Source organism: Urocitellus parryii, chromosome 5 (genome assembly GCF_045843805.1).
Source record: "Urocitellus parryii isolate mUroPar1 chromosome 5, mUroPar1.hap1, whole genome shotgun sequence".
In the NCBI taxonomy this organism is placed as follows: Eukaryota; Metazoa; Chordata; class Mammalia; order Rodentia; family Sciuridae; genus Urocitellus; species Urocitellus parryii.
In genome coordinates this window covers 200789537-200803349 of record NC_135535.1, presented here as the reverse complement: position 1 = coordinate 200803349, position 13813 = coordinate 200789537, and the positions used below count along the sequence as shown (strand labels likewise).

The 13813-nt window shown below is 33.1% G+C and overlaps 1 protein-coding gene across 10 annotated transcripts in view; it reads right to left on the bottom strand.

The window, feature by feature from the left end:
• Inpp5f (inositol polyphosphate-5-phosphatase F) overlaps positions 1-13813 on the bottom strand; it is an 83596-nt gene that overhangs the window by 11302 nt on the left and 58481 nt on the right. For 6 of the 10 annotated variants that reach the window (XM_077799154.1, XM_026384213.2, XM_026384210.2 and 3 more), the window contains 6 exons: positions 12140-12207; positions 6874-6998; positions 5827-5904; positions 4575-4695; positions 3246-3374; positions 1320-1437 (listed from right to left, as the gene is read on the bottom strand). In XM_077799154.1, coding sequence (XP_077655280.1) covers positions 1320-1437; positions 3246-3374; positions 4575-4695; positions 5827-5904; positions 6874-6998; positions 12140-12207 — 639 coding nt within the window. Of the gene's footprint in view, positions 1-1319; positions 1438-3245; positions 3375-4574; positions 4696-5826; positions 5906-6873; positions 6999-12139; positions 12208-13813 lie in introns of those variants that run through there. The other 4 variants (XM_077799155.1, XM_026384217.2, XM_026384215.2 and 1 more) reach the window with 4 other exon arrangements.

The following is a 13813-nucleotide window of genomic DNA, read 5'->3' as shown; positions in this document are numbered from 1 at the left end:
CCTGAAGGGGCATGCTATGCTGCTGAAGCTTAAATAAATCATTACAATCCCATTCCTGTAAAGAAATTTAGGACAGTGAGCCCTGAGATATCTCTGGGAAAGAACCACTAACCCTACAAAGGGAAGCAACAAGTCAGAACTTCTACTGGCTTCCATCTCTATACCTTGAAGAAAACAAGTGTCAGAATCAGGATGAAACTGGTGGGATGGACAGTTAAATTGAGAGGATGACAGAAGCTGGGTTGCTATATCAACCAGTAGACGCAATAAACTGCTAAAATCAAATTCTCTAGTCATAGCATAGCTCGAACCACCTCCCACCTCCACTCTGGCAAATGAATCAAATTTCTTTATACCAGAATTCTCTAATTCCCAATTGGCTATTGTCTAGGCCCTGGTTTTTCATGTGTGCTTAAAAAAAAAAAAAAAAAAAAAGAATCTGGTTAAAAAAAGAGGAGGAGGGGATAAAAAGATTCTCAGAAACCACAGGTAAGCTATGTTGCATTTGATTCTTTTTAAAAATTTTTTTTAATTGTAGTTGTACACAGTACCTTTATTTATTTTTATGTGGTGCTGAGGCTCGAACCCAGTTCCTCACACGTGCTTGGTGAGCGCTCTACCACTGAGCCACAACCCCAGCCCCTGGATTTGATTCTAATCCAAAACACTCTGCATTTTCCATAAGCCTTAATTTTCCTTTAAAATTCCTCATTTTAAATCCTTAATTTTATAAAAATTAAAGACATGTCAATGCATATATTCTATTGTACAATCTACCTTCCTATTTCCTCTTCTAAATAATGATGAATTGGTAAGGATGCTGTCCAAATCTGATACTCTACTAACTTGTTAAACCATGTTTATGGAAGAAGATGATGTATTTGTCCACCACAAGAACATTTGACAAATGCTTTAATGGGGTAAAAAAAAAAAAACAATCTGGTTATATCACTTAGCCTTGAGTAATGGGAAAACAAACAAAATATGAAGTTTTTAGTTGTTGAGGTTTTAAGCAACTTATTCCACACTCCAGGAGCTTCAACTTTGCTTTATGTTACAGGAGTAGCAAACTGACATATATGTATGAAAGTAGATGTTTTCTTTTGTTTCTCGAGCCAAGAATATCAGTCAAATTCTAAATCTTATAAAAATTTAAATCTTATTTATTGGGTAAGAGGTTCAATATAGAAACGCAAGTATATTACAAAACATGAGTTGTGTTAATGAAGTTGATTTATGTAAAATTTTTAGTCACAGAGTAAACTTTTGAGGAAAGAATATAATAAATTTTGAGGGGAAAAAACATTTATATTCCTTACCTATAACAGCTTGCCTATAAGCATCCTTAAACCGATTGAGGTAATACCTATTTGCTGAGTTAACTCCATCTTTCATAACTCCTGCTAATTTCCTTTCCCCTGTTCTTGTAAAGTCACCCTGTTAAAAGAAAAAGCCATTTTGACAATTTATTCAAACATAAAATATTCTCAAAATCAACTCTGGGCTTTCATTTCAAGACTAGAATTATAAAGACTTCTATAATTTCCAAATCCTAACTTTAATAATTTTCAAATAGTGCAGTTAAGGTATTTATTAGTATTTGACTGATTCAAGCATGTCAAATAATTAAATATGCTATTTGTGGCACCAGTTTTCATACTTAGTTGGTATTTTAGGGTTAAGTCCTCCTTGGTAATTCGTAGAATTTCTAGAATTGACAGGCCAAAACAAAAGATTTTCAAGACTTTGGTATGATATTCAAAAACCAAATTTCTGAAGTGTAAAATGTGGATAGTTCCCTAGAATTTATTGTAACAGAATTTAACCAGTGTGTGCATATGTGTAGATGAGTAGAAAGGGAAGACCACGATTTCCATGGATCACTGCACATGTACAACAATCCAAAAAGGGTTTAAACTTCTGTTTTTCACAACAAACATGGCAGAGAAGATCCTTAGAGAGGTAGTAACTTACTTTTAATGCAAGAAAGATGCATTCTTTCTTTTCCCATTCCAATCCCTCTTTCTAGCCAAGACAATCTCAAATACAGGCCTCATCCTTAAACTGAAATTTAAGGACCATGCTCCTAATCAGGCCATTCTTGGGGAATATTTGTAAAGCAATAACTATTACAGAAGACATAAACATGAATCCCAAAGAAGTTTAAAATCAAATGGGGTGGGGGAGCAGTCTTATTCTTTTTTTGTTTTTAAATATTTATTTATTTTTTAGGTGTAGATGGACACAACACAATGCCTTTATTTTTATATGGTGCTGAGGATCGAACCTGGGTCCCGGGTCCCACCCGTGCTGGGCCACAATCCCAGCACCACATTCTTTTAATAATAAAATGTACAAGAACTTCTAAAGCTAATTTTTATATTTATCATTCAATCAAAAAGATGGACTATGTGATGCTTGTTAAGCCTTTAATAGTACAATTTGTAAAAGAAATATCCTGAGATGAACTATTACCTTGAAGGAAAATTAACAAAAACCTAATTTAACAAATTTGACTACTTCCTATTGCCCTCAAAGAGCAATACACACAAAGGCAGCATTTGGTTTCCAGAGAATATATTTACATTTAAAATTTTATGAAGACTAGCTATATGAGATTGTCAAAGACTTATAACAGAAAATAATAAAGTACTTCTCCAGCACTTACTACTTGTTAGGGAATGTTCTAAATTCTTACAAGCATTTAAGTCTATTTCCATGATGACCTTTTACAATATGCCTAGTCTTACTGCAAATGAGACAGAAGCTAAGTGACTTACCCAAGGTCACAGAGTTGAGGATTAGAATTCAAATTCAGCAAAGACAAATTATCATAATAGAGACCTAGTTCTGCCAATAGATATGCTTTGTTTTACTCTACCCAGTTTTAAAATCCATTCACAGAAAATTCCAGATTTCTAGGCTCCCTTGAAAAACAAAGATATAGCAGCAGAGGGCCTCCTAAGGAAATAGTGGACTGGCCCCCTCCAGGAACAGTAAATGCTCTCCTCAGTCTACTTCTCCCTCTGATCTAATGATAACCTGCTTGAGTCACATTACCTGGTAACTGTAGGAATTTGAATGAATGATCTCTGCCTTAGCCAAACATTCCAGAAGGGAATAAACTACACAGACCTGTCATCTGTAGTCTAGATAACTCTCTCACAAAAACAAAGTTGATTTTAAATCATAGTCTAATCTGCATCCCACAGAACAATCCATAATTGCTTGCTGCACACATTCACCTTCAGAGCAGCTGTCCCAGCATACTGTCTGCTAATGGAGTCACCATTGTTAGCCCACATTATCTGGTAGATTCGATTACACTTCACAGGTAATGGCTGCTCCGGGAGCATCACACCTAATTTTTTCAGCTAAAAAGAACACATTGTTAGATTATATATGAGCCTAGAAACCATAGCATCAAATGTGTATTGTATAAAAAGGAAACATATTGACATAAAATTTAGGACCCTTACATTTTAAAAAATTTTTTCTGACATTTTAAAATAAAACACTGTTAAAATACAGCTTTATGAATTACTATAGTTGAATAATATAAGGAAATATCCATAATTTTTTATTATAATTTTCATGGGGGGGCAGGGCTTATCAGGAATTTGAACCTAGGACCTCTTGCATTTGTTATAATTTTTAATGTATTGTCTCACACTATTATATATTAAATTCTTTGTTTTAAATTTGCCTACAAAATAAAACTAAATATCAGAAAAGCACAAGGAAAAATAATATTAACAACAGCAAAGTAGTGACTGCCCAGTAAATGTGAATTCTACTCTAGAGTTCTAAGAGTTTTTTCACATGAATTATCTCATTTACTCATCATAACACTATACACATCAATACTTTTATTAAAATATGACAATATTAAGGTTTGGAGAGGTTAAGGTCTATGGTAGAGTCAAAACCTAGCATGTGATAGAGCCAGACTTAAATTCAGAAGCCTGGCTATTCAAACACTACATAAGATAAAGATTCAGTCACAAGGTTGTATCACGAAAAACAAAACACAAAAATCTAGAAACCATGCTAGGTATTTTCACTTAGGTAATTATTTATTTACTTACTGCAGTAGTAATTATTTACTTACTTACTGCAGTACCAGTAAGTATGCAGGGCCTCTGAACTGAGATCCTCCTGCCTCAGCCTCCTGAGTAGCTGGGGTTATAGGTATATACCACCATAACTGGCTCACTATGGGGATTTAATTTTCAAATTCATTCACTTTAGGAATTTATATAATATAGGAACTTTATTATTTGGGTGTTGGAGGACTGAGAGATCTAAAATGGAACACTGAGGTAAGAGAGATGATAGAAAACAATGAAGGAAATAGCTTCCACCCATAGGGCTAGGATAGAAGGGTAGCCACTTTCTTCAACTTATTTCTAATAAAGTTTGTGGTTTTCAAGTTTTAAAGCAACAGTGATGTTTGTATTCTATAAATGTTCCATAGAACATCTGGAATTTGAAAAAATATTTCATTGTTTATTTATACATAAAAAACATTTAAAAATGATTATTTAGAATGAAATGAATGGACTCCAAGTTACCTGCTGTTCCATGACCACTCGTGCGATGGCAGCTTGGACCACATTGGTGCGATCCAGACAGTCCATGCAATTAACTCGAAAAATCCCTTCTTGTTTACATATTACCCCAGCTTGATCAACCCTTTTCAAAAACAGTATAGGACTAGTTTACAATTTGAAATACTTTAATACATTTTTCAAAAAACAATTTTTTTGGGGGGGAAAGGTACCAGGGATTGAACTCAGGGGCACTTGACCACTGAGCCCATCCCCAGCCTTATTTTTTATTTTATTTAGAGAAAGGGTCTCACTGAGTTGCTCAGTGCCTCACTTTTACTGAGGCTGGCTTTGAACCCACATCCTCCTGCCTCAGCCTCCAGAGCTGCTGGGATTACAGGTGTGGGCCACCATGCCTGGCTCAAAAACCACAATTCTTTAAAGTATAACAATAACAGAGCAGCATTAGTTAGCAATGTTCTTGGAATATCATTATGTGCCAGGAATTATTGTGTCTTTTACAGACAATGTTGTTAATTTACACAGTAAGTTGACAGTGACAAAATTATCCCCATTTTAGAAAACACAGCAAAACTGAGGTACAGAGAAAGAGTGATTTGTCACAAATCATATAACTACTAACTACTAGGCAGAGCTGAAAACAGAGAGCACTTTTAACACCATCTCCTTCCTCCTCTTTCGATTCAAAGTAGAAATGCATCTACACTATCTGGAACAGACTAACCTACTTTACCGCCTAGTGAGGAGTCATGCGGCATGCCTTGTTCCTCTAATTTCTCTGGCCACCTGTTTAGTCTTAAAATCGAATTGAACGTTCTCTCCTGTCCTTTAAGCCATTTTTTTTCTTCCTACATTTACCTCCTGTAGCTGAGAATCATTTTCCTTCTCTGTTAATTTTGAATTGCCTGAAAATTGAGTACCTCTAAATCTTCTCTCCCATGTTAGAGATGGTGAGAAGGAGAAAATGTGTAACCAGAGAGCATGAAAAGGAATAAATGGATGTCCTTAAAGAATAGTTACAGAGCATTTTGCTTCATTTTGCCCAACCACCTGACATCTGTTCCCTGTTCAAAGCTAACACTGCCTACTGATCAACAATATTGTCTTAAAAAGGAGAATAGGAATTGGGAAGCAAAATAAACAAAACAAAAATGCTTTCTTAGGATGATGCTATTATTTTAAAGTTCAGTTGTACTAGACAAATGATTTCACTTGACAGAGCGTTTTTCAGAATACCTTCTTACGAAATACCTACCAACACCATTTCATGTCAAGAATAATGTCATAAATGGCATCTGTTAGGGTTTGAACATTCTCAAACTTCATTCCTCGGCTAAAATCCATGTGAAAGAAAGAAAATAAAAATAAACTTAATTAAGATATAATTTTTTATCTTGGAAAAATAAAGCAATTGTTATTACATGTATATGTGTTACTACAACAATGTATTACATAGCTAATTTTATAACTGTTTATAACTAATCTGCATTATGAAAGAAAGCACACCTAAAGAAAACACCAAAACATATTACACATATCAGAAGCTTCCCTCACCACCAAATCTCCAATATCTAGGCAAATTAACTAACCCAAGTTAGAGCCAGGAGTATGGCAAAACAAAACATCAGCAACAACAACAACAAAAAACAAAGAAAATCCAAAGAACACCCAAAACACCTTGCTTTCAGAATGCACAAATTAAAGACACCTTCAACAGATTCACCAATTGCCATTTTCCAGAGCAGACTCTATAGTTAAGTTAGTTCATAGGGACAGAGTGTGACTAATAGAGTATGAGAAGGTGATTTTTTAATAAGGAAACTCTGTTGTTTCTGCTAGGCTAGACCTAAGCAGAAAGGAAATGCTCTTCAACTGGTATTACAAAGCAAAAATGAAACTCTTAATTAAGTCTCTGTCATTTTAGAACAGAACAATTAATTAAAATATTATTTTAGCCAAAATAAGGTCCATATGAAAATTAAAACAAATGACACTCTTTCCCTAACAAAATTTTTTCTTCCCAGCAATGAAAGGAGAAACAGAAGTCCTTGTGGCAGCATCTATAAATAACACTGCAACCGGGCTGGGGATGTGGCTCAAGCGGTGGTGCGCTCGCCTGGCATGTGTACGGCCTGGGTTCGATCCTCAGCAACACATACAAACAATGATGATGTTGTGTCCGCCAAAAACTAAAAAATTAATATTAAAAATTCTCTCTCTCTTTACCGCTCTAACTCTCTTTAAAAAAAATAAATAAATAACACTGCAACTGCTGAAAACTTATCTCAGGAAAGCATCTTACCAATGCTCATGGAAGTCAAAGGAAACGTAAGTGAGCTGTGAGTTGTTAAAGAGCAGCACTTGTTTAAGGTAAGCATCCCCAATAATCTTCTCTCTTCCTGCCTGGTCTACCAAGTTAATAATAACCTGTGATAATGAATAAAAGGAAAAAACTTAGGTTAATTATATATTAGAATCATAATGTGATTTTTAATGATTTATTTGAAATTAAGTTTTAGAATTTTTCTACAACCATGCCTAGAAATTAATCTACTCAAACATTAATTTTTCATATGAAATTAAAATTCCACTTGTAACATAAACTTGGGATTAGAGAATTATTTAAATCAATGGCATTAATAGCTTTTCTATACATTTGCAATAACCGATTAGAATATACAATGAAAACATGGTCCTATATTTATAACAGTAAGTATTTTAAATGTCTAGAATAATTTTAAAAGAAATAAATAAAACCAGCATACTGAACATTATAAAACTGCTGAAATTTGTAAAAGAAAATCTGAATAAATGGAGATATGTATCATGTTGCTGAATGGCAAGATTCAACATTGTAAAGACGTCAATTCTCCCCAAGTTAATATATATACTCAATAATCTCAATCAAAATTTGACATATTAATTCTAAAGTTCATTTGGAAGAGTAAATACAAAGAAAAAATTTGGAAACTAATAATAAAGAAGAATTTGCCCCACCGAAGAGCAAAATACATTCTACATAGCAATTAAAACTGTGGAACTGGAGTAGAAACAGGTAACTGACTCAACGGAACAGGACTGATGGTCCAGACAAAGATCTAAGTCCACTGAGAAATCTAAGATACACTAACCATACCACTATGGTGAATATGGACTTTTCTATCAATGGTATTGGGATAACTATATCCCCAAGGGTATTAGATAATTATCCAATGTCTCTGGGATATATGGGGGCCATACATTAGCTCTCTACATCTCATTAATTATAGAGAAAATAAATTCTAGACATATTATAATCTAATTTTTTCCCTCAATTTTTAGAAAAAAACAACTTAATGTTTCCATAATCACAGGTTGGGATGTGACTTTTCAAGCCCAACATAAAAAGCAGAGGGCATAAAGGAAAATATGGATAGATGTAATAACAAAAATTTTAAGCCTGTATGCCACTGACAATATAAGATTTAAAAAAAAAGACTACCCAGGAGAATATACCAGCAACATGAAAACCAAAAATATGTAAAGAATATAATAAATCCAATAAGGAAACATTGGGTAAATTCACAAAAGAGAATGTATAAATAGCCAATAAATATGAGGTTACAGCCTTGTTAATAAATAAATGAAATAGAAAACTAGTTTTTACCTGTATATAGGCAAATGTGAATACTAAATACAGACAGCATTGGTAAATGTTGGGAAATGAACCCAGTTTCCATTGTTCCTGGCAGGGTGAACTGTGTGCACTCTTTTTTGGGAGCAACAAAGTGGTAGGTCAACTTTAAATATATATACTGACTGATCCAGCAATTTTATTTCCAGAAATTTATTCTATAAAACACACAAGGATCCCAAAATATATAGAAGATGTTTTCTGGAGACTTTTTATAATAACAAAATAACTCGTAAAATAACTAGTATATTCTAAAGTTCTACCAATGGAGAAATGGTTAACTAGCAGCCATAAAATCTTAAGTGAAAACAGTTGCAGAACAGTATACAGGATATGGCTCTCTTTTTGACTTAAGTTTTGAATTGTGAATATGCATGTGTTAAGGTGTTTTCTGCTGCAAATGACAAACCACTGACTCAAATCAAGTAGCATGGTTCCAGAATGGCTAAATTCAGAGGTTCCCAGTACCATCAAGGACACTGGTTCTTTCCACCTCTCCCCCTTCTCACCCCCAGTATTGGGGTTTGAACAGAGAATACTTGACCACTGAGCTACATCCCCAATTTTTTAAATTTCGAGACAAGGTCTTTCTAAATTGCTGAGGCTGTCTCCAACCCTCCAGAGTAGCTGGGATTACAGTGTGCACCACCAGGCTTGGAATTCTTTCTACCTTTTTTATTCTGCCATTCTTTTCATCTTTTTTATCCTACCAGCATATCAGTTAAGACTCTGGCTAGTTCTTTCAGTCTTGAGATAGCTGCAGCAGTTCCACATCAAATCCTGCCACAACAACCACAGGGGGACTATTGGTTTTTGTATCTCTTTTTATTAGAGCAGGAAATCTTTCCCCAACAGCCTCCCAGGGGACTTCTCTCCCATCATACTTTATTGGGCAAATCACCAATGAAGACACAGGCCCACGCCTAAGCCAATCGCTAGCAAAATAAATGGTGCCACCACAAGTGAGTCAGACCAGCAGTAGACCCATCGCCCTGGAAAGCAATTACCCAGGAAAAGAAGGTAGATAAACAAACACTGTTGGAGCACTGTTAGAAATCAGAAAGTGTCTGCTCAATACAGACACCAATAAAATTGATGTGAAAATCAAAAGGAAGCAGGGGTAAGTGTAGGTTATTTTTTCTGCTTACACATCTCAGTACCACTCCAATTTTATGATATGCCACTTTTAAAATGTGTTCTATTCTTTTAATGCTACTTACAATTACACATATCACTAATAAATGAACTTACATTGTTCAAATACAGAATAGGGCCAAATCCTCTTTTACCACAACCCAATCCCAAAGTCCTCCTTGACAATAACTCCTTTATCAGTTGGATGTGTCCTTTCAGATCACATAATTGCATTTCTGGACACTTGTGCATGCCATATATGTGTGTGGATAGGTGAATAAGAACTACTTATATGTAACTGACACAGTTTTGTTTTGTTGGATGTTTAAACTCACATACCACATGCTGTTAATAGTTTTTTATCTTCTTGCTCCACAATGTGATTTTAATATCTTTCCATCTTAGTATGTGTGGATCTACCTAATTCATTTTAAGCAACATTTATATATACTGTATTTTATCATTGTCTACCTGATGAATACTAGTTTGTTTTTTACGCTGCAATGCATGTTTTTGTATGTGTCTTCTGGATTGAATATGTTTCTCTCAAGTAAATTTAAATTTTTCCCATTCAAGTTCCAGTTGTTCTACATTCTTGCCAAAACTTGGTATTTCTCATCTTTTTCATTTTAGCCATTTTGGTATGTGAGTCATGGTTTTAATTTGCATTCCCTTGATGATTAATGAAGTAGAGCATCTTTTCATGTTTTCTTTTGGCAGGATTTTTTTGGGGGTTGTACTTTTTTTAAAATACATTTTTAGTTGTAGATAGACACATAACTTTATTTATTTATTTTCATGTGGTGCTGAGGATCTAACCCAGTGCTCCACGTGTGCTAGGTAAGCGCTCTACTACTGAGCGAGAACCCCAGCCCCTATACATCTTTTTAAATGAATTTATAAGAGTTTTTAAACATAAAAGAGATCTTTGTCATAGACATGCAATGGAAATCTTAAACATCTTCACCCACTTTGTTAATTTTCTTTTCATTCTCTAATGGTTCCTTTTAATGAACAGAAGTTCTTTATTTCAATAAGGTCAAATTTATCAACTATTAAAATTATAATTAGTGTTTTTAAGTCATACATTATTTTAATAAAGTTTTAACAAATGACACATAACATATAAAACAGTATTTTCATAAGTATAAGTTAATAAAGTTAAATAATCAATTGTGTTTTAATAAAAATTAATTTAAAGTCAAAGTCAAATCTATTAATTTTTTCATGTGTTTTTTTAAAAAACTATTTCCTTTATGGGTATAACCCTGTATAAAACTGTTAATAAAATATATGCTATACAATCATACATTGAAAACATGCGAAGGGGCCGGGGTTGTAGCACAGCGATATGCTTGCCTAGCACGTGTGAAGCACTGGGTTCAATCCCTGGAACCATATTAAAAAAAAAGTATTATGTCCATCTACAACTAAAAAATATTGAAAAGAAAAGAAAACATGGGAAAACAATGGTTAGTGCTCTTTTAATTTCTACTTTAACCCAAAATAAGAGATATTCTATATTGCTTTCTAAATGCTTTAATGTTTAACCTTTCACATTTATATCCATAATCTATCACAAATTGATTTTTGTATAAGGTATGTAGAATATCAAAAAGAAAAATTACTGTGTTAAACAGTATGTTTTGATTAATAACATTCAAAATGACTGTACCAAAATTGTGCTTCTGCTAACAATATGTAAGAGTTCAATATGTAAATTCCTGCTTTCATCTCTTATTATTATATTCCTAATTTTTTTCTAATGTGAGAATTCCTTCCTGAGACTTTGTTTCATATTACATGAAGTTTATATATTAATTTGGAAAGAACTGAAATCTATTCAAATTGAGCCTTTCCTTCCAGGAGCATGATATTTTCTCTCCATTTAAATCAGGTTTTCTTTTGTGTTCTTCCACAACTTTTTTCTTTTCCACATACATTTTATCTTTTTGTATGGCTACTACATTTTAGATTATTTCTCCCTATTTTATGTATTATTACTATAAGATAAATGCATCCCATGGCATTACACATTCAGAGTGGTCAGTGCTAGTAGATAACATTACTATTATATATTAATCTTGTATCAAAATTATTGAACTTGTATTTCACTTAAAAGCTTTTAATTGATTTTGGATTACATGATTACATTCCTACATATGAGTTTATGAAAGATTAGCAGAGAAAAAACAAGATACTGAAAAATGCATATTAAATTGTTATCTCTAGTAGGTAAAAAGAGGTAACAGTAACAGAGATGACTTTCAATTCTTAGTCTAGATACTTCTTGGATTGTTAATAATTAACTGATAGCAACTTCATCTATCTTATCCAAATACAGTCTAAAATAACTGGAGCCAATGTGGTGGCACACACCTATAATCCCAATGACTCCAGAGGCTGCGGCAGGAGGATCACAAGTTTGAGGTCAGTCTCAGCAACTTAGTGAGACCCTAAGCAACTTACTGAAATCCTGTCTCAAAATTAAAAAAAAAAAAAAAAAATCTTAAAGGGCTGGGGATGTAGCTCAATAGTAGGGCACCCTTAGGTTCAATCCCCAATACTGTAAAAATAAGTTGACTCCATAAATACTTTTTTAAAAAATATTCTTAGTTTATACATGGTTTTTAACTTCATGACAATTGCTGCTTTGTTTAATTATGAATAATAAATTGTATTTCCATGAAATTTAAAGAAATAGAAACACAGTCAACTCTATAGATAAAGAAACATTTTACTACTACATATCAAAGCCCACCTGTTTTTTGTAAATTTTCAGTTGTTCTTCGAAATGGGCACAGAAATAGGCAACAGTTTCCTTTTCACCTACAAAGAAGTGATACAAAATCTATTTTTCCTTCCCATGTTTAAGACAAATTACTGTCTATTCCATCTTTATCCTTACTTCTAAATAATTTATTGACAACTCAAACTTAAGATTGTCTATTATTTTAAAATAAAATGCTAATGAGAGGATATAGCTTTTCTAATTTTACATTTATATTTCTCTTGAATTAAAATGCTTAATGGCTACTTACTATATTTTAATTTTGAAATAAACCCATCCAAATTACTCCTATTTAAATTAAAAAGATAAAGATACATCAACCCAATGATATGTTAAATTTTTAAAAATAACATTTATTTTTAAATATGCTCCCATAAGATTTCCCAAAGAATCTATGTTTGAATAATCTTTATTCCTATGGGAGGAGCAAGAATGCTTTACCACCAAGCATGTTTGTAATATTTTCTTATGCCATAAACTCTCTACTTGCAGTTAGTATCTAATCCTAAGGAGTTGCCAGGGCCAGCTTTGGCAAAATGTAAACTTTAAGTTCAACATTTTCTAACTTGTCTGAATAACCTGAATTGGAACCCATAAATATCTTTTGCCTGCAACATTTCAGTTAGCTCTCAGATATAGCTACCAACTAATTCCCCAAGAAAAAATGCTTAGCTTGCTTCTAATTTGTCAAGTGTATAAGTAATGTAATTGAGCACATTCCATTTTAATGCTTTCTAACCCCATACCTCTGTATAGCATGTACTTTGTCTTTTCAGATGTTTTGTTTTGTTAGCAGCTGGGTCTTAGATGAAACCTTATAATGGTTAAAATAACAGAGTTTGACAACTTCAGACATCCAGGAAATTACCTGACATAGAACTTCTTAATCTTAACACCTAAAAGCCCCATTCTTTTAATAACTGAATTCCCTGCTGTGAAATCTCTGTGCAAATGTCATATTAAAATAGTCATTCAACTGATATTTAACAATAAAAACAACAGGGAAAAAAAATAAAATGCTAAGCCAAAGATCTGTGATTGTTTTTTCCCTATTAGACTACACTAAAACACCTGAAAGTGCCAACTGTGAAACTATGACATTTAGTATTTATATATCCAGTCTACTTTTCACAAAAGGTTGCATGTGACTTACAATTAAAAAAATAAAAATCACTCTAATACAATGATATTTTAAAAACTGAGGTCTTACTGAATTATCCCAAAGAACACAAATTAACTTTTGAGAAAAAAATACTATAAGAAAAAATTTTAAAGCAACCACATTTAGTAATCTAATTAGATAAAAATGACTTAGTACTACAATGCTGAAGTTAAAATACTGGAAGAAAATGAAATTCTCAATTAAAAAATAAATTACATTTGAGTAAAGTTTTCTCATTTTTTTTTTTTTTTTGCAGATTTCATCTTTAAGCTATTTCCTGCCTCTACAAATATTGACTACAGGTACCCTTTTTTCAAAGTTAAACATTTAATAAAGCAGTCTTCAAAGAAACAGCAATTTAAAAATCTGTGAAATAAAGTGGGTTACTGTTGTAGAAACCTTTTTATTTATTTATTTACTTATTTATTTTTGTGGTACTGGGGATTGAACCCAGGGGCACTTTACCACTGAGCTACATCCCC